General features: G+C 53.3%; 1 protein-coding gene across 1 annotated transcript; it reads left to right on the top strand.

Annotated features, from left to right (window-relative positions):
- The first annotated feature begins 10,692 nt into the window (after positions 1-10,692).
- Positions 10,693-20,233, top strand: LOC140898066 (zinc finger protein RFP-like). The gene is made up of 7 exons (XM_073311524.1): positions 10,693-11,146; positions 12,772-12,867; positions 13,873-14,103; positions 14,418-14,440; positions 15,172-15,287; positions 17,644-17,688; positions 18,641-20,233. Exons 1-7 carry the CDS (start codon positions 10,730-10,732, stop codon positions 19,150-19,152), a joined length of 1,440 nt encoding a protein of 479 aa, XP_073167625.1. The 5' UTR covers positions 10,693-10,729; the 3' UTR covers positions 19,153-20,233.
- The last annotated feature ends 764 nt before the right edge of the window (positions 20,234-20,997 follow it).

Below are 20,997 nucleotides of genomic sequence, written 5' to 3'. Positions count from 1 at the left end.
TTAAGAACAAATACAATGTATTAAACAGCAAGTAATAAAATGAATAAGAAGAAAAGTGGGAAAGATTAAAGGAAAACATGTCACCCCGCTCTGTGGGGGGGAACCCCAAACAACCCTCTCTGGAATGCCAGGGCAGTTCACAGTCTGTCCCTCCCACCTCCCAGGCCTCCTGCCCAGGCCCGGGCTGTGCTGCCGGGATGCTCCGGGTCGGACACTTACTCCGGTGGTGGCTACACGCCCTCAGGCTCTAGGTCAGGGGCGGGCAAACTTTTTGGTCTGAGGGCCACATCAGGTTTCCAAAATTGTATGGAGGGCCGGTTAGGGGAGGCTGTGCCTCCTCAAACAGCCAGGCGTGACCCGGCCCAGCCCCCTATACAACCCCCCTTGTTTCCTGCCCCCTGATGGTCCCCCCGGGACCCTTGCCCCATCCAACCCCCCCCTCCTTCCTGACTGCCCACCTGGGACCCCTGCCCCCATTCAATGACCCTGCTCACCGCCCTCTGACTGCCCTAACCCCTTTCCACACCCCTGCCCCCTGACCACCACCCCAAACTCCTCTACCCTCTATCCAACCCCCCCCCCCACCGCTCCCTGCCCCCTTACCGCACTGCCTGGAGCACCAGGAGAGGTAGCCAGAGCACCAGGACAGGTAGCCGTGCTGCCCGGGCGGAGCCAGCCATGCCACCGCGCAGCACAGAGCACCCGGTCAGGCCGCGGCTCTGCAGCTGTGCAGTGAGCTGAGGCTGTGGAGGAGGGGTAACAGTGGGGGAGGGGCAGGGGCGAGCCTCCCGGGCCAGGAGCTCAGGGGCCAGGCAGGAGGGTCCCATGGGCCAGATGTGGCCCGCAGGCCGTAGTTTGCCCACTCCTCACTAGGTGGCAGGACCCTTCTTCCTAGCGTCAGCCTCTTCCTGTCAGGGTTATGATCCCCCACCCAGTCTGGCCTGCAAGGCCTCTTGGCTGAGGGCCTCTCCTTGCCTTGGGCCCTTTGCCCAGGGTCCCCTTCGCTCCCGGCTCCCGGCTGCTCCAGTTTCCCTCTGCCTCCAGCCAAGCCCAGCCCTCCTCTCTCCTTAGCCCCTCCTGGTCTGCTCTGGCCCAGCCAGCTCCAGCTGACACAGAGGAGGGACCCCCCGGCTCCTGACTCCCTCATTGGCCTGTCTGCCCTGTCAATCAGGCTGACCTAGAGCATTGACTCCTCCCTCTCGTCAGTCTCAGGATCTTCATTTCTCCTTGGCCCTTCCCTTTTCTTTTGGTATTAGGAGACGGCCAACTGATTAAGACGGCCAACTAATGGCCAGCCCATTAAGTTTCAGTAAGGGGCCAACAATCCCCTTACTCCTATAAACATGAAAATCAAAATTTATTTATTGCAGGCTAGTAAATCTGCTGCTGTGAAAAATGGTATTTCTATATTTATTAATATTTTTCACAACCTCTCAGCTAGTGACTTGGGTTGCCAACTTGATAATATCTGCACATCCACCAATGTGATATATGCCATCATCTGCCAGCAATGCCCCTCTGCCATGTACATTGGTCAAACTGGACAATCTCTATGTAAAAGAATAAATGGACACAAATCAGATGTCAAGAATTATAACATTCATAAACCAGTCGGAGAACACTTCAATCTCTCTGGTCACGCAATCACAGACATGAAGGTCGCTATCTTACAACAAAAAAACTTCAAATCCAGACTCCAGCGAGAAACTGCTGAATTGGAATTCATTTGCAAATTGGATACTATTAATTTAGGCTTAAATAGAGACTGGGAGTGGCTAAGTCATTATGCTAGGTAGCCTATTTCCCCTTGTTTTTTTCTACCCCTCCCCCCCCCGACATTCTGGTTAAACTTGGATTTATGCTGGAAATGACCCACCTTGATTATCATGCCACATTGTAGGGAGAGTGGTCACTTTGGATGAGCTATTACCAGCAGGAGAGTGAGTTTGTGTGTGTATGGGGGTGGGGGGGGTGAGAAAACCTGTATTTGTGCTGGAAATGGCCCACCTTGATTTTCATACACATTGTGAGGAGAGTGGTCACTTTGGATGGGCTATTACCAGCAGGAGAGTGAGTTTGTGTGTGGGGGGGGGCAGAGGGTGAGAAAACCTGGATTTGTGCTGGAAATGGCCCAACTTGATGATCACTTTAGATAAGCTATTACCAGCAGGAGAGAGGGTGGGAGGAGGTATTGTTTCATGGTCTCTGTGTGTATATAATGTCTTCTGCAGTTTCCACAGTATGCATCCGATGAAGTGAGCTGTAGCTCACGAAAGCTCATGCTCCAATACATTGGTTAGTCTCTAAGGTGCCACAAGTCCTCCTTTTCTTTTTGCAAAGACAGACTAACACGGCTGCTACTCTGAAACCATTTAAAAAATGGACACTCACGCAGCAGTGCTGGAACCTCCCCTGCCCCCCCTCTTCCCCCCCCCCACCCGAGGTCCCATCCCTGCCCCCACCTCTTCCCTCCGAGGCCCTGCCCCGATTCTGCCTCTTCCTCCAACAGTCTGCCCACCATCCACTTCTCCCCTGCCCTGCTGAGGAGGGACTTGTCTGAGGAATCAGGCCTGGGAGCTGCAGCTGCCTATGCAGGTAGGAGGCAGCCCCAGATAAGTGGGGTCTGATGGGAGTGATGACCCAGTGCCTTCCCACCTAACTCGACTTTGGCTGTCCGGTCAGTAGATGTGATCGGACACTGTCAGGTCCCCTTTTCCACTGGACTTCATGGTTGAAAACTGGGCACCTGGCCACCCTAACAGCACCCACTGTGCCAGAAGTGCTGGGAACGCGTCAGGGACAAGTTCTGCTTTCCGATGGTGGAGGAAGGAACCAGGGGGCAGGTAGGTTAGACTCAGTTCTGACCAGCAGGGAAGAATTCATTGGTCGAGATGCAATTACTGTAAAGTGGGTGCACAACTAAAGACTGCACTCAGAGTAGTTATTTATGGTCTGGTGTCAAACTGGGAGGGGAATGGTGCGGGGGAGGAAGGGGCAGAAGCTCCAGGTGGCCTCCCTCGCTCTCTGTGGAGAAGAGGGAGTGGAGGGGCGTAGGCCAGCGGGGAACGGGGCCTAGATGGGGAGCAATTCACACAGAGCCACATTCCAGCCACATTCCTGGGAGCGAGCTGCTGTTGGAGTTGAGAGACCGGGCTCTCAGCTTCCCACATTGCCCCTCTTGGGTCCGTGGAAGTGCTCCTGGTGAGGACGCGCCACAGTGACCCAAGGAGGGTAGTGTGGACATCGTCTACCACAGTCATTGCCGCAGTGGCTATAAGTGAACCTAATACAGGTCAACTTAGGTTTGGAGTGTAGACGTACCCTGACAAGCAAAAGGATTTCTCTCACCCAAAAGCTTTCAGCAGTCCATGCTCATTGGAAAGCCTTCCAGCTCGGACCACTCCCCCAGCTCAATGATGCTCCTCTTGTCTTTCAGGCTGCCCTGAGTAGAGATGGGGGAGGGGAGGTGGCCAGAGCCCTTTTTCCTCCTTCTTATACTCGGGTCCTTTATACTTGAAAAGTCTTTGCTGGGTCCTGGGGTCAGGGAACTCCATGGCATGGGTGAGCTGCACACTGCGCTACAGATGAATTGTAAACTTCTTTGTTTACCCCTTTCTTCCTATTAGTGGGCAGCCAGATAAGAGTTTTCTAAGACTGACAGTCAGTCCTGTGTCATCTCTGAGGAGTCAGTCTGTGGGCGTTCCCCAGAACTATGGCACATGTCAGTAACAAACAGGGTTACCCCACGTCTGGGTTTTCCCTCTTTTTTGAGCCTGCTGCGTGGGATTTTCTGGAACAGCAAGTGTCCGGGGGATTTGCAGAGCAGACAAAAAGAAGTGCTAATTGGTCCACTTCCCAGTTGGTCCATTCCGCTGCACCCACAGCCAATTGGTGCATTCCCCTGCATCTGGTTGATTGCTGCCAGATCCTGCACCCATCCAGGCCCCGGATCCCAGCCCAGGAGAAGGGGTCCCACAGGTAGGTGTTGATTGACAGCTGTCGCTGCATTCTGGGCTTGTGCCAGCCCCCTGCCGCTGTGACAGGGACCACCGGGTGCAGACTCACCACTGCGGCGCCTCCTGCTGGTTGTCCAGGTGTGACGGTGTGACTCAGCAGGGAGGGGGGAGTGTTGACCTGGGAATGTGCCCTGGGGATGGGAGATCTGAGAGCCTGTAACCGTGAGCCAGGAGGGGGAGGGGGAGGTAACACCTCTGCCCAGGAATGTGAACAGAGGCTGCAGAAGGGAGCCTGCTGGGGGGGGGTTTAGTTTCAGTTTGGGGCTGGGTGGAGGAACGCAGGGAACCCCAGGGCTGGGGTCTCAGCTCCCTGCTCCCCCAGAAGGACTTGACTGAGGGGTCCTGGGGGTACCCACAAGCTCTGTTTTGGACTGTGTTCCTGTTGTCCAATAAACCTTCTGTTTTACTGGCTGGCGGAGAGTCTCAGTGAATCCCAGGAAGAGGGGTGCAGGGCCCGGACTCCCCCACACTCCATGACAGGCGCGTGTCCACAGCCACAAGCAGACTTGCACGGAAACAATGGGTGGGAACTAAAGCCCACTGAGTGATTTCAGTGACAATCTGTGTGCGGAGGAGCCTCGACTTGGCTGCGTCTTGCTGAACATCCAACCACCCGCCTGGGACCAGCCAGGTAACAGTGGCTCCCTGGGTCAAGGTGAGAGGCAGCTGGAATATGCTAGTGATAAGGCATAAAAACGTCAGCACAGCAATTCATTAATCAGGAGCAACCCGTGAGCTGAAGGGAGATTTTAGGGTAAATATTCAAAGCTGTCGGAAAGTGCAGTCTGAAGGTTAAAGCCCAGCCGATTCAAAGTGCCATCGAAGAGCTGGAAGGAAGACTGTAGTTTTAAACTTTGTAAATCTCCATAGACAGAAGGGAAAGTAACAATCCTACCCATCCCCACCCACCGCCACCCCCCCACCCAGATCTGGATGAACTCTTTTGCAGGCCAGGAGCTATTAGATTTTGTGGGACCTCCTAGGCTCCGGGGTGTGGCCAAAATGCAGGGTTCAGAGTGTGGGAGGGGGCTGCGGGATGAGGCAGGGGGTTGGGGTGTGGGAGGAGGTGAGGGATGAGGGGTTGGGAGTGCAGGAGGGGACTCCAGGCTGGGACCAAGGAGTTTGGAGTGTGGGATGAGGGGGTGGGGTCTGGGAGGGAGTTAGGGCTCAGGAGGGAGCTCAGGGCTGGGGGTGGGGTCTGGGGTCTGGGAGGGAGTTAGGGTGTGGGAGGGGGCTCAGGGCTAGGGCTGGGGCAGGGGTTGGAGTGTGGGGCACGTGCCTAGGGCAGCTCCTGTTTGGTGGCACAGCAGGACTGGCAGGCAACTTGCCTGCCCTGGTCCCGCGCTGCTCCTCCCCGATTGACCCTGAAGCTGCCAGCACAACTCAGACATCCCTGGCTGCAGCCTTGGGAAGGGGGGGGCCAGGTGGCTCCACTCACTGCCCTGCACTTGCCTAGAGGCAACGCCCCCACGCAGCGTGCAGAATCGGCCCTGCCTCCCCAGGCAGGGGCCAGAATGCAGGGGCTTTAGTGGCTACAGCCCGGGGCCCAGGGCTAAAGGGGCCCCGCAAAAGATCTGAAGTTTTGGCGACCCGGAGATCTTTTTGCGGGGGGCCCCTTGGTCTGTGGCCCTGGGCTGCCGACCATAAAGCCCCTGTGTTCATCCAGCCCTGTCCCTGCCCCATTCCAGCTGCCCCAGTCTCTTCCAGTCATTCTCTTTGGACCAATACTGAACTCATCAGCACTGTGTGGGCTGGTTCTGCTGGGGGGAAATACGAGCCAGGGACCCATGTTTGGGTTTTGTCTGACCCTGGGAAGAGGCGTGTCAGCTTGGAGAGCAGGGACAAGTTGCAGTGGGGGAGGTTTAGGTTGGATATTAGGAAAAACTTTTTCACTAGGAGGGTGGTAAAACACTGGTATGCGTTGCCTAGGGAGGTGGTGGAATCTCCTTCCTTAGAAGTTTTTAAGGTCAGGCTTGACAAAGCCCTCGCTGGGATGATTTAATTGGGGATTGGTCCTGCTTTGAGCAGGGGGTTGGACTAGATGACCTCCTGAGGTCCCTTCCAACCCTGATATTCTATGATTCTATGACAATGGGGACTGCTCTGCACACACGGCTGGACATGCTCAAGTCCACAATGAGCAGCAATCTGCCCCTCTGCACAGGCTCTTTGCTGCTGGAGTTCCCCGCAAATGTTTCCCACCAACGCATTTGCCGCCACAGGTCTAGATTCTGACCCGGGTTGCACCATCGCTCCTTTGACCTGAGCCATTAGCCAGCGTTTGGGACCCGCTAGGTTCTTCCATTGGCAGGAGAAATTGAATAGAGGAGTCAGGTATTTCTTTGGAGCAATCTTTATAATTAACAAACAATGTCCACAAATTCCTGTGCCCTGAACAGGATAGAAACAAACAGCAGCCAGCAGTTTCCTAACTCGGAAATGCACGTCTGCCTTTCCAGGGCTCCCTGTCCCTGAAGCAAGCCCTCGCTCTGTTTCCTGCCAGATTCACACTCACAACTGCTTCTTTTGACACACCAAGCCATCCCTCAGCCCCTGTGTTTCCTGCTAGCTCCAGGGAAACCCGTCTTCGGCCTGCTCCACACAACACTTAGATCAACCTAGTGAAGTCACCCAGGGCTGCGAAACATTGTGCCCTGCGTGCCACAGCGAGATGGACCTAACCCCCGGTGCAGACAATGGAATTCTGCCGGTGCCCTGGTGACGGCCTCTCAGAAAGGGGGATTAACTACAATGATGGAAAAACCACTTCCGAAAAATGCAGGATGCATCTACACTACGGCCCTTCAGCGACACCGCTCTAGCTCTGCTGTAGTAGCGACAATAGTGTAGACATACCCTTATTCTTCCTGGTCTTTACCTACCACTTAGGTTGGCCTAGGTACTGTGCTCAGCGCTGTGAAAACTTTCACACCCATCACTGTAGTGCGGAAGCCACCTAAGCTAGCCAATGGGAGATGCCAGTGACAGGCAAGTGCTAAGGCCTCCCTGCACAGAGGTAGACACCTGCTTAGCTGCACACCCCATGGCTGGAGGAGGATGGGGGGGGGATCCTGTCACATCACCAAAGCGATGACTAGAGTTATGGATGAGACCAGCTTTCTCTTTAAAACTTGACTATTGTAAGTGCACTGAAATCCACAAAGTCCCTTGGTTTGCCTGGACATTTGGTGTGCCCTGCGGAGGAGCAGGGTCAGGCTGGGGGCCAAATTGGAGGCCAGTTGTCGAAGGGTTCCCAAGATACGTCTCCCTGGTAAAACAGCTTCTCTAAAAGTGCATGGCTTCTACTACCATTTGTGTTCACTGATAAAGAAAAGCCCAGAGTGGAGCGTTTTGCTTCAACGTCTCACTCACGGGAGGGTTACCCTCAGAGAGTGTCTGGAAGCAGGGTTGCCAAGTGCTGAAAATAATTTTTATGGACAGTATAGAAAAAAAATTACGGACAACCAAACTCTTTTACGGACACATACTTACGTAATATAAAGATGGCTCAAAAGGACAAAAGGGAACAATATTCAGTCTTTTTATTCCTACATCAAAACAGAAATGTTATTCAGCTAGTTTCACCGACTTACTAGCCACATCAGCGTCCTCCAAGTTCTCCAGGTTGTGATCATACACACACACGCCCGTTCATGAGCAGCTCACAGACACAGGGTATTTCCTGCAAAATTTGCTTTGTCTTTTCAATTCTTTCTGCAGTCTCTGGATCCAGCTCTTCCAGCTGGGCCAGTAGGAGTCGCTCTTGTTCCTCCAGGACATGGTGCAGTTGTTGAAAGTAAGACACAAGTTTCTGCCTTTCAGCTTCTGTCTCTGCCTGTAACATACGACCAGGGAGAGAGCAGAACAGGGCAGGGACATGGACAGACTCCAGGGTTAACTGATAGACGTTTGCATCCATAGGACAGATCATATCATTGGAAGCCCTTGGGCTTTCCTGAGAATGTGCCTTCAGTTCAGTGGGAAATTCCCCCGTCACTTGCTGTTCCCTCAGCACTTCCAATCTTGGATATGCAAAGCAGCTGAAGCCTGAGGCCCGCCATGTGGGGCTCACAGCCGGAGCCACGTTGTGGGGTTGAAGGTGAAGCCCTGTTGTGGGGAGATGAAGTCACACAGGTCAAATAAAATCGCAGAATCCATGACCTCCATGTTCCACTCATACCAGTGGTTATCATACTATTTTTTGTGATCTCATGACCCCCCCTCCAAAAGCCTTGCAATCCCCTTTTGGGTCAGGACCCTCCAGTTTGCAAAACACTGGCTGAGTGGTTAGCGCACTCTCCTGAGAAGTGGGGGACTCTGGTTCAAATAATGCCCCTCACCCCTGGCAGAGAGTGGCAGCATAGAAGCTGACTTTTATTTTTCCCTGGGGGTGCTCTACCCCCTCTCTGCCCTGAGGCCACGCCCCCACTATGCCCCTCCCCTGAGGCCCTGCCCTCGCTCCGCCTCTTCTGACCCACTCCGCCTCATCCCCTAAGGACTTGCCCTCTGGCTGCCTCTTCCTGCCCCTGCTCCAACCCCTCCGCCAAAGCCGCAGCCAATCTGCAGCTCGCTGCTCTCCGCCCTCCCACAGGCACCTCCCCCAGCCACCAAACAGCTCATTGGCAGCCCCACAGAACAGCTGTGGCTGGTGGGTGCTGAGCTCCCCCTGTATTTTTTCCGTGGGTGTTTGAGCTCCAGAGCACCCCTGGGGTCAGCCCCTCTGCTGCTTCCAATCATGGGACTGAGCAGTGACCAAGTATAAACAGCGACTTACAATGAGACTTAGCCCACGTCCTGCTGTTAATGGACAAGTCCATGAGGCCAAAATTTACAGCAGTGGCCTGATTTTGGGATGTCTGGGTTTCTCTCCTCGGAATACAGGACTTCAGGGCGCATGTTCCACCCGCATTCGCAGGTGCAGCCGGAGTCAGTGGGTGCTGCAAGCGCCCAGCCCCTTGGAGAACCAGCCCCTCGGCACTTAGCTCAGGACCCAGATTTGGACCTTAAATCAAAAGACATTCTTGACATTTGGACCCAGCCCATCGTGCTCTGGCTCCTGTGCCGGCTAGCGTGGCTGTTTGTGCCTCCTCCCCAGCAGCTGCAGGCACAGGGAGTGCTCCTGGGAGGGGTGGGAGGGAGTGGGGTTGGGGCATAGACAGGTTGGAGGAGGAAGGGGTGGAAAGGGACAGAGGGGTGTGGCCAGGGTGAAGCTGCACCTCTTGTACTCTACACCCTGGCAAAGCCCCTTAGGACCATTAAACCAGGGATGCCGCTCTGGCTGGAGCTCAGGACTTGGCGAGCTGCTCCTAAGGTCTGCATTGGCCCTTGTAGCCACTGAATAGGGGGCCCATTGAACCAGCCCACTCCCTGCCTCAGTTTCCCCATCTATACAATGCCTGTGTGTCTCTTCGTGTTATAGTCTATGGAGGACAAGGGGCCCATGGTGCTGAGCGCTGAACAGACCCGAAAAGCTTACGATTCAGTGTCCCGATCTTGAAAGGTCTCAGTGTCCCAGTGATGCCAAAGGGACCGGAGTGGGTAAAGTTACACTCACCATTTACTGAGAAAGGGGCAGAGCAGAAAAAGGCCCCCCAGCTGTCTGACTGAATGTCTCTAAGGAACCAGCTGCACACGGTACATCTGACAGCCAGGGGACAGAAATTACCGGTACTATATGTACCATGCCAGTCTCTTTCCTTTCCGTAACCCTGTACCAAGGCACTGAATCTGCTCTGCTCTGCAACGCTGAGTGAAGACCCGGGTACATGAGACAGAAGCAGGGGAAAGGTGTTTGAATGATGCTCACAGATCTCAAGCCGCGCGGAGACCAGCAAAAGGGCAGCACTTCACTCCGCTGAGCTCCAACGTCTAGTAACCATGTTGTTAAACTGCTGTAACGCTGGACCCGGGTAACTAGCTGCATCCGCAGCAGCATCTCTGCGCAGCACGGCTTCCCCGCCACAGCTGAATTCCCTCTCCATGTCCCCGATGGCGGCTTCCCAGACTGCCCCAGGCCTCCTCCGTCTGTCCCCATATCCCCTGCTGCAGCCGCAATGGCAAGTGGCCTGAGAGGTCTCTGTTTATCCCACACCACGTACCCTGCAGGCCCCTAGTGCGAGCTCCCCTCACACCGGCTGCCCTCGGCCATTGGGCCCCAGCCCTCACCTGGGGGACGGGAGCTTGGTCTCCCTGCAGTCCCTGGTCTCTCTGCTGGGACGGACAAACAGGGAGAAAATGGGAGCAGGCCTTGCTGGGCGTGGTTGTGTGACAGGGTCACCTGCCCCCCTAGGGCCCAGGCTGAGATCCCAGCACATTCCACAGGCCCCTGAGCCGCCAGCAGATGGACTCTCAGCCTCGGTCCCTGTGGTGGTGGGGGAGGCTCTGGGTCATTGCCCTGGGGGAGCTGCTGCGGGAGGGAGGAGACTTACCTGCTCACAGACAATTTGAACAGTTCTAAAGCTTCAACTTTTTGAATCTCAGTGTCTAGTGTCATTAATTAGTTCTCGTCTGACCAAAATATAGTCTGATCCCCCCAGAACTGATACATTTTTTCACCAAAGCCTCCAGGGGTGAAATTGGTTGGGTCCTTCCTGCTCAGCAAACAGCACGAGTCACTTTCAGGCAAGGAAACACCCCCCCTTGCTGCTGCAGGCGGGGCATAGTGTGAACTTAGGAAATTGAAACTTACCCTGTCCCACTGCCCAGAGGGAGCCATGGCTGCAGAGAGCCCCGTAGAAAGTCTCCAGGAGGAAGCGACATGTCCCGTCTGTCTGGAGTATTTCACACACCCTGTCACTCTGGAGTGTGGGCACAATTTCTGCCGCACCTGCATCGCCCAGTGCTGGGAGGGACCCGACACAGCCGCCTCCTGCCCTCAGTGCAGAGAAATTGTGCAACAGAGAAACCTCAGGCCCAACAGGCCCCTGGCAAATGTCGTAGAAATCGCCAAGAGGCTGAGTTTCCAGGCAGTGAAGGGAGCAGGAGGGGGCAGGGTGTGTGGGGAACACCAGGAGGCTCTGAAACTGTTCTGTGAAGAGGATCAAACCCCCATCTGTGTGGTGTGCGACAGATCCCGGGCTCACCGCGCTCACACGGTGGTTCCCGTACAGGAAGCTGCCCAGGAGTACAAGGTAGGGAGTTGCTATCTAGTCTAATGGGTAATAACTTTGGATGTTAATTACAGGTTAATGGTGTGACCCTGTCATTCAGCTGTGTGTAGCCTTCATTGCATGAAAGCTGATTGGGGGAGTTACAAGCTGTGGCTGGTATTACTGGTTGTATCACAGTGTTTATTGTTATTTGCATCCCCTAGAGACCCCAGATGAGACCTGACCTCGATTGTGGGGGCCTTGCACAAAACCCAGTGAGGGCCAATCCCTGCCCTGAGCCATTTACAGTCTAACTGGACAAGACAGACAAAGGGTGGGAGGGGAAACTGAGGCACAGTGAGGGGAAGTGACTTGTCCAAGGTGTCTCTGCAGATCCGTGGCAGAGCTGAATATAAAAACCTGGTTTTCCAAGGCCCAGTTCAGTGCTCTAACCACTAGCTACTCTGCCCCTTTCAGCAGCACTGAGTAGCGATGAAGTGCAAAGAGTAGGAGGAAAAGACTGCTTGATACATGTCCTAGGCCCAGCAGGGAGAGGAGGTTTCCCACTGGGATTCTGAACTACTGTCCTGATCCGTGAGGGTTAAACTCAGATGCTGCCGGCCTTCACTAGAGGAGATCACTGGGCTGAACATGGTGTGGGACCCCGAGCACTTCAGTCCACACCCACAAGGGCTCCAGTGAGCTCAGGTCCATGCCACATGCCACTGGAATCAGACTTATCTTCAGCAAAACTAACCCCTGGGCAGTGCAGACCAGTGCCACTCTGACCTGTTCTCGTGTGTTCATGGGCAAGGACCAGCCAACGTGGTTCCCTTAGTCCCACCAGGCAGCCCTTTGAAATCTGCCAGAATCCAACGATTCTGGGATCTTTGCTAGGGACTTTGGGGTCGCTACCCAGAGGCCATTGCCAGGGAAAGGGGCTAGGAAAGCACTAGGGCAAACCCCAGCTGTTCCTAACACAAATCAACACATCTAATGTGGTTTGCCCTAGTCCTTAGGTCAGTGCTGTCCAACCCGTCCCATCCCGCGGGGTACAAGGCTGAAAGTCAATGGAGTTGGACTCCTTTGAGCATCCCAGCCTACATGGCTGACCCGGGTGGCTTCTGGGATTGGTATCACTGTTTGTTAAATCTTCTCAAAAACACCTTTATAGATTTACCACCATGGGACACCAGTTTTCCACTGGTTCGACTCAATGGAGAAAGTGGATGTAATAACTTCAAACAATCTGAATACAAAACCCGCCCAATTTCCATAAATAAGGTTTCATTTCCTTGGAGTCTCTGATGTCCTACCTCGAGAAAGACCCACTCTTGTACACAATATTGTTGTAACTGTATTGGTCCTGGGGTATTAGAAAGACAAGGTAGGTGAAGTAATATCTGCTCATGGCAACTTCTGTGGTGAACGAGAAGCTTTCAAGCTTACACAGAGCTCTTCTTCAGGCCTGGGAAAGAGTGTGTTCCCCAGAGCTGAGTTGTGTGTAAGTCCTTTACCAACAGGAGCTGGGCCAGCAGAAGGTATTGCCTTATCCACCGAGTCTATCTAGGAAGACTGACTATTGTGTAGAATTTTGGGTGGGAAAACACCTCATCCACCCCCTACAACCCTGAAAATAAACCCACCAAATCATATCTGTTTGTCAGGAAAAAATACAAGCCCATTTGAAGACTCTGAGGGAAGAGAGAGAAAAGCTGCTGGGATTGAAAGTGACTGGAGAGGAGAAAAGCCGGGAGTATCTGGTCGGTGCCTGTTGTTCTTTGCCCGCTGAGACAGGGAGCTGGGAGGGATGTTTATTGGTAGATTTCTCTGTGGCCTTGTGTGTGTTTCGCCATGATCATGGGACACTCTGTGTGTGTGTGTGTGTGCATATGTGCACATGCGCATATCACAAATGTTCTCTCCCTGGAGAAGGACAACAGCGTCTTCTGCAGGATCTAAGATGCATTTTAATTAATGAGTTAATTACGACCCCTTGTGGCTTTCACAAAATTTCTCCCAAACCGCACTGACTATATCCCCGTAGGCATGGAGACAGCCCTTGCAGAGAGATTGGGCCCAAATGCGAAGCTGTAAGAAAATCCTCTCCTTTGTGATCACAGTGTAGAGTCAAGTGTCAGGATGTGAAGAATGGTGGGTTTGGAACCTCAGCCCACAGAGACTCTCATTACAACCCGACCGCTCTCCAGAGCCGGGGGGGAGGGGCTAGTGGAACTCTGGCCCACCAGCGGATCTGCCTACGAAGCTCCGATTGGAGCAGACGTTCGGCTGCATGAATTACGCCAGCAGGAGTCACGGGAAGTTCTCCAAACAACTGAGTGAACTCCCGATCTGCTGCTGGACTGGACCCTGACTCTGGCTTGGCCCTGGTGTTGTTCCTGACTCAGGTTTGACCTGCAGTACTGCTGTCTGACTTTGGATTGACCCTTCGCGTGGCTGCCTGACTCCGACTCCAGTCCTGATCCCACGTGTGACTCCAGACACTGATTCTGGCTCAGCCTTTGACATGACTTCTGAGCTCGACTGTAGCCCCAACCCTTGGTGAGATCCTGACTTTGACTCCAGCTCTGACTTCGGCTGTAATTCCTGACTTCTGACTGCAGCTCTGAGCACTAGGCCTGATGGCTCATGGCCTGGTCTCTCCACAGATGTGTTAGAGATTATAAAGAAACTCTCTCGTAAGACTGTATGAAAGGTCATCAGGCTCCATCCGTGTTCCTGACCAGCCCTTTCCTTATTTCTTCTAGAAACAGACAGAAACCGAGAGGCAGAAGATTGTGTCTGCATTTCAGCAACTGCGGCAGTTCCTGGAGGAACAAGAGCGACTCCTGCTGGCCCAGCTGGAAAAGCTGCACAAGGAGATTGTGAAGACACAGAATGAAAATATCACCAAACTCTCAGAGGGGATTTCCCATCTCAGTGAGCTGATCAGTGAGATGGAGGGGAAGTGTCAGAAGCCAGCAAGTGAATTCCTGCAGGTGAGACTGAGCTAGAAACATCCCAAATCCCAACACAGGGACAGGAAGTATTGGCACTGGGGTCCAGCAGTCAGAGATCTCAGTGTAACTCAATGTGTGCATTGCTGAAATGTGAATGACTCTTGTTCTTTTTAGACTCACAGACACATTATTAGAGATGGAAAAGCCCCATTAGCTCAGTGCAACCATGGCCCCGGGGCCAGGGCAGGGCTGATTTTCCCTGTATTTGCAAAACCCCTTTCCTGGAATCCCAAGTGTGTGTCAGGTGGTACTGAGATTTTTTTTAAAGTCTCTCTCCTCTCTCTCCCCTCTAGGATGTCAAAAGCACCTTGAGTAGGTACGTGGCTCTCTCTCATTCCCACACACACTTGGCAATGCTGGAGAAGAGCATGGAGATGATGTTTGCACCGCATCTCCACAGCAACATGTGTGAGGATTTTGGAAACAAATCTCTCAGATAAACTTCATCCTGAGGTTCTCACCCTGGTACAGAAGACTCTGGAACTGTCCATTCAGTGGGAAAGACTGACCTCAAGTGTTTCCTCGAGATGTCACATCCCTGGGGGAGTGGCTGCCTCAGGATTGTGGGGATGGAATATGGGCCTGTTACTACTGGGGCCCTGGTTACCATTCAGCCCAAGGCAGCAGTGGTCAAGAGTCTTTCCCACCTGAGTCTTTCCCAGCCTGAGGACTGTTTGGAGAGCTGTGTGGAATGAGCTGGGGAGGGGGGAGTTGGTGTCTCAGTTTAGTTTCTAGTGGACAGATTTCTACAGCACTTTACATAAGAACCTCCTGTCCCTCAGAGCATGGAGGCCAAGGAGTGAATTGGCCATGGAGACTCAATTCCCCTTTTGTCCCCAGAGCTGATCTCACCAGACCAGAGATGAAGAATATTAAGGAGTCCTCAGAAGGGAAGGTTGTACGGCCATGGGCTGTGTTGCACCTGCTCTGAGGCCGGGAGAAGTCGAGGAATTCGAACTCCAGGCCCATTAGAGCAGCGACTCGCTAGCCAGAACTTGTCATGAGTCACACAATGAAATATAATCACGTGAAATTGTTTCTCTCCAGGTGTGAGAAGGGAAAGTTCCAGGAGCCAGAGGAGATTTCTCCTGAACTGGAAGAGCAAGTCAGCGATTTCTCCCAGAAAACTCTTGTGCTAATGGAGACTCTGAGGAAGTTCAAAGGTACCCAGAAGGGATCTAGGACTGGAAATTGGGAAGAGCCTCTGAGAGTGTGGGAAGAGAATGGTGCTGGTCAATTGGTTCACACTTAGATGATGCTTCTATTTAATTGTTGGGTGAGAAGGCCAGACATTTGGGTCCAAGACACTCAGGTTGATTAATTCAAACCTTTGTTTGCACCAGAAACATGCTTTTCGATTACAGTTACAACGTAAGAAATGACTCATCGACTTTAAGGTCAGAAGGGACCATCATGACCATCTACTCTGACCTCCTGCACATTGCAGGCCACAGAACCTCCCCACCCACTCTTGCAATTTACCCGTAAACTCTGGCTGAATTACTGAAACCCTCATATAATGATTTAAAGACTTCAAGTTACAGAGAATCCACCTTTCTTCTAGTTTAACATCGGTAAATGATACGTGCCCCATATGGCAGAGGAAGAAAAAATATACCCCAGAGTCTCTGGCAATTTGATTTGGTGGAAAATTCCTTCCCTATCCCAAATATGGTTGTCAGTTGGAGACTGAGCATTTCAGAAGACCCAACAGCCAGACACCTGGGAAATATTTCTCTCTAACTCAGAGCACTCCCCAACTCGTGCCCCATCACCAGCCATTGGGATATTTGCTACTAGCCATCGCAAATAGAAAGAAGTGCTGGTCAGTTCCCTTCTCCTGGGGCATAGGTGGGTCATGGGGGATTTCTCCTGGGAAGCTCTAATTACCCCTTACAATGTCTGGAATATTAGACACCTCCAAATTGCATATTTACTAGTTCTTCTCCAATCAGCTTTGAGTGGTATTAATATTAAGTACCTTATAGCGGTCAGACACTACACATGCATGAACACATCATTGGCAGGGCTTTTTTTCTTCAAGTTATTTTCATGTTATTTTTCTCTTCTCTGATTGGTTTATTCCCACTGATTATGCACACGCCATTTTCCCCCTTGTCTCCACACAGAGGGTATTGGACTTTGCTAACTTCTCTGTGGCTGGATGCACAGCCCCGCATCAGCCTAGCTCCAGCCCCTCAGTGCTGCCCCCTCACTGCACAGCCCCCCTCAGCGAAGCTCCAGTCTATTAGTGCTACCTCCCACTGCAGAGCGCCCCTCAGCCTAGCTCCAACTCTTCAGTGCAGCCCCCCCACTGCACAACTCCCTTCAGTCAAGCTCCAGCCCCTCATTGCTACCCCTCCCCCAGCTGCACAGACCCCCTCAGCCTAGCTTCCCAGGAGCAGCAGGGATGAGGGACAGTGGGAAGCCACTTCTGGGAGCCACCAGAGGTGAGTCCCCCCACCAAAGAATTTGTTCCACTCTGGCCTCTGCTCACAACAGACCCCCGCCCACAGCCAGAGCTTGTCCCTTTGTCCTGGTCAGGAGACAGAGGAGGTTCCCATCGACCCTGGGATCACCCCTGCCCGGAGAGGGGTGCTCTGGTCACAGTGTGGTGATGGGAAACCCTGCTCCACTGAGAGACCCCCCTCTTCTGCTTCCCACATCCTGTGACATGATGGGGGATCTCCCATGTAAGGGACACAGACAGGGGAGAGACATGGGGTAAGCGGTGTAGAGGTGGGACACACACACACAGAGACACTCATCCTCCCATCAGACATATTATTTAAACAAGAAAAATAAAAGACTAGTGACAACAATGCACTGAAATATGGTTTTAGGAGAAATATTTATTTCAACGCCACCATCCCACAAAAAAAATATTGACTGTGGCAATGAGGGACATTTAAAAAAACTCACCTGAATTGAATTTATTACTATTTTTATTGTTCATTATTTATTAACGAGCTAGGTTATGGTTTTTTCGGTGTGGAAAATTGTGCGTTATTTTACGGGTTGAATGATGACTGAATGACATAACCCCCCGCCAGTGTCCGCCACTAACTCTGGTAATTTTGTCAAGTGTCCGTCGCACAACATGATGTTGCCTGACCCTGGCCAAAGGGACCAAAGTGGCTAAAGTTACTTTTATGCCAAAGTCTTTGTATGATCTGGGTCTAGGTTATGAGGAAAGGCAGTGAGTGAATGAGAGAAACCAACTGGAGTTTGAAGGGTGGGAGGGGATGAGGAGGGGAAAAGTAAATCTCTCTTACAGATTGTGTGTCCTGGGATGGTTGTGAGGCTGAAAGGACGTTGGTTCCATTGCTGGGAGATGGCTGAATGAGAAAGGAAACAGAAGGTTTCAGTTAGTTTCTATGAAATGCCTGAGTGTGTCTCTGGGCCTCTCGATCTGTTTCTCTGTCATGATGAAAACACAGTTCTATGCGTTCAGAGTGGGGATGCTGTTATAAATATGAAAGTCTGAAATCTCGTCTCTTTTCTCCTTTCCCCCGCCAGACACTCTGCCGTCTGCACTGGAATCCCTAGGAGCACACAGACAGGGTGAGTTTGCAGCTGGAGATTGTCTTTACATTAGGAGAAAATTCCGGTGAAAACATCTTCCTGAGATTGTAACGAAAGTTACCAACCAAATCACCAGTGGCTGTGGCAAACACAGCCCTAAAAATAACCTATTCACAGTGAGGAGATCCAGGGGCACTGGAACATGGGGGGCCAGGGGGCCAAGCTCACCCTCTTTTGAACATGGGCATAGTTTGGGGGCAGGGGCCCTGTTGGCCCCCCACACTGCAAGCCTTGGGCAGGCGTGGAGCATCGCAGCGTTGGCTGTGCTTCATGAAGGGGCGGCTGAGCAGCACCCGAACACAGCTCAATGCCCAGAGGACTGACACATCCCTCTGCTTTACCCTGGTGTCCCCATTGCTCTTCTCCAACATCCTGCCTTTCCTCCGGGCAGGGCTGGGCTCTCCCATTGGAGCTGCTTCCTGGATTGGGGCGATCCTTTCCCTCTGATGCTGCGAGCTCCTCCCTTCTCTCTGGGTTGGGGATGGAGCTACCCCACCCAATGCCACCTCCTTCTCTCTGGTGTTAATCGCTCTTCCCCAATGCTGCATCTTCCTCTCTGTTCCCAGCCCTGGGAGTGGAGACTGCATTAGAGGAGGGAGATTTCCTCTGGGCTTCAAAACTGGACCTGCTCCCTCCCCACTAAAACCTTTCTTGGTGTGTCTCTCCTGCTGGGAATGGAGCAGAATCAACAGGGGTAGCTGGGAGCTGATGCTTATGCAAGCAAATGGGAAATTAATGAAGTGGGTCTCCTTACAGTGACTGAGGAAGTGCAGTGACATCCCTGCTCAGTCTCAGGTGCCCAGGACAGAGGCAGCTCCCTGGGATCCAGGCCTGTCCCAGCCAGAACAGGGCTGCTGGGGAGTGTGAGAAATGGCCCCAGCCTCCCCCAGGGCCGAGCTCTGCCCCTGACGCTCCGATTCTCTCTCCCCAGCGAATGTGACTCTGGATCCAGACACGGCTCATCCCCAACTCGTCCTGTCTGAGGGTGGGAAAAGTGTGAGACGGGGAGACACGCGGCAGCTGCCCGACACCCCTGAGAGATTTGACACTGTGCGCTGTGTGCTGGGCTGTGGGGGATTTACCGCGGGGAGACATTGCTGGGAGGTGGAGGTGGGGGGTGGGGGATCCTGGGCTGTGGGGGTGGCCAGAGAGTCTGTGGGGAGGAAGGGAGGGATCAGCCGTAGCCCTGAGGGGGGGATCTGGGCAGTGGAGCGGTGCGGGGGTCGGTTCCGGGCTCTCACCTCCCCTGCGACCCCCCTGACCCTGAGCCGGGCCCCCAGCAGGATCCGGGTTTGTCTGGACTGTGGCCGGGGGCAGGTGACATTTATCGATGCTGGTGCCGAGGCCCCGATCTTCACTTTCCCGCCGGGCTCCGTCCCTGGGGAGAGAATCCGCCCCTGGCTCTGGGTGGGGCGGGGATCCCGGCTCCGCCTGCGTCCCTGAGACCCACAGCAGAGGGGGGAACCGGAAATCAGCCTCTCTAGCCTCATAGACCCCAGACTCTATGAGCTTGGAGGACTCCCATCGACCCAGCCCCTGGCCCCTCATCTCTATGACCCCTGGAAGCTCCCCCCCCTCCCTCCCTGCAGCCCCAGGAGACAGAGGGGGAGGGGGAGGAACCCCTGGGGCTGCAGGGTGGGGAGAGGGGCCCTGAGGGGCAGAGGTGGGGGCTGGGCAGGGACCCAGCATGAATCAATCAGGGTTCGGGGGGCTGGGGAGAAGCAGCAGCAGGGAGCGGTTTGTGCAGATCTGTGGGATTGGATCTCATGGGGTCTCCCAGCCACAGCTCCTGCCCCAGGGGCCCAAGTCACTTCAGGTCAACTAGTCGCACTGACATGGTCCCCCCCACACACGTGGGGCGGTGGAGGGGATGGGTAGGGGGTGCAGATTGATAGAAAAAACGTTGTATAACTTTAACAAAATCATTATTCGCTTAGTTCCACGATTTTTTTAAACTCCTGAGGTTGGCAGCACTGGGGGAGGCAGGGACAGGGCGGGTTTAACCAGTGGGAATTAGAAGACGGAAGAAGGAAAATGTGAATGAAAATAAAACAAGAATAAAGGGAGAGTCCAGGAGAAATGGTGGAAAATAGAACTGAGAAGAGTGACAGGAAACTATCCCTGACAGGGGAACCAGCTGGGGGCAGCAAGAGGGGAAGGGATAAAATTGGGGGTGGAGGGGGGTGGGATGGAGCAGCCATGGGGGCTGATCTGTAACAGGGAGGGGAGGAGTGGGAGAAACACAGGAAAATAAACAGGGATCAGAAGTGAGGGTAAGAATAATGAACAGAAAAGGAGAGAAGGAAAGGAAAGAGAGATTTATGACATGTTATTGAAAGTGAGACTGTAACTCATTAATTCCCTATATTAATTCCTGGCCATTGGTGCTATTTTAGTGCCATTAAGAAAACTGTTCTCAGTAGCTGGGGATCTCCTTGCCATGCTGTGGTTATTAAGGCTCCTTCTCAGCTCTGTTTACTGACCGCCTTTCGTTATTTACTGTAAAATAAAACATTACAAACAATTCTTCTTGTTTGTTCCACTTTAATGTCCCAGCTGCAGTTGTCGAGGGTAGAGTCCTGGGATTTGCTTCCTGACTTGGTTTTGTCCTCACAGCCCCCACAGGGAATATCGCGCCTCTAGGAGGAGAATTTTGTGTTTTACTGGGATGTGTCACTAACCAGCCTGTGCTCTGCCTGTGTCCTGTGCACACCCATGTCAATGAGGAATTGCTCAGCTGTGCTCTGCGGAGAGGTGACTGGTTGCACAGGGGACAATCCATGAAGGGACTTGGTGTTGCAATGCTGAGCGTCACAGGGCCGAGTTTGTAGGCAACCAGAAAATCACATTCTGCAAAGCTGAGTCAGGTCCCTAAACCCCCTAGACAATGCAAGCGGGCATCAGAGGCACCTTACAGTGCAATTCACAAAAGCCAACTCACTAGGCGGGGAGCTGTCTAAGCAGAAAAGGTGAGATGCTGACAAGGGGGGAGGGGTGTCCTAAGCCCTGCCCCCTCTCACCGACAAATGGCTAAATCGGGGCTGCAGGGGTGCGTTGGTCTCTGCTCAGCCGCCCACAGACGGGAACCCAGCGCCTGACGGTCAGCGGCTCAGGTACCTGAGTCGTTTCTTGCTGGAATGAGTTAGGCACCTGCCTGGCTCCACACAAAATGTGAGTGTGGGGGTGGGGAGAAGGTGGAGGTGGATTTTGTGATGTCACCTGCCTGATAACTTTCACCCCCACGGTGAGAGCCCTCAGCTGGCACGTGGGAGACCCAGGTTCAACTCC

The sequence above is a fragment of the Lepidochelys kempii genome, chromosome 14 (genome assembly GCF_965140265.1).
Source record: "Lepidochelys kempii isolate rLepKem1 chromosome 14, rLepKem1.hap2, whole genome shotgun sequence".
Lineage (NCBI taxonomy): Eukaryota > Metazoa > Chordata > Testudines > Cheloniidae > Lepidochelys > Lepidochelys kempii.
The sequence above is the reverse complement of the archived record's forward strand: the minus strand, read 5'-3'. Positions and strand labels throughout refer to the sequence as shown.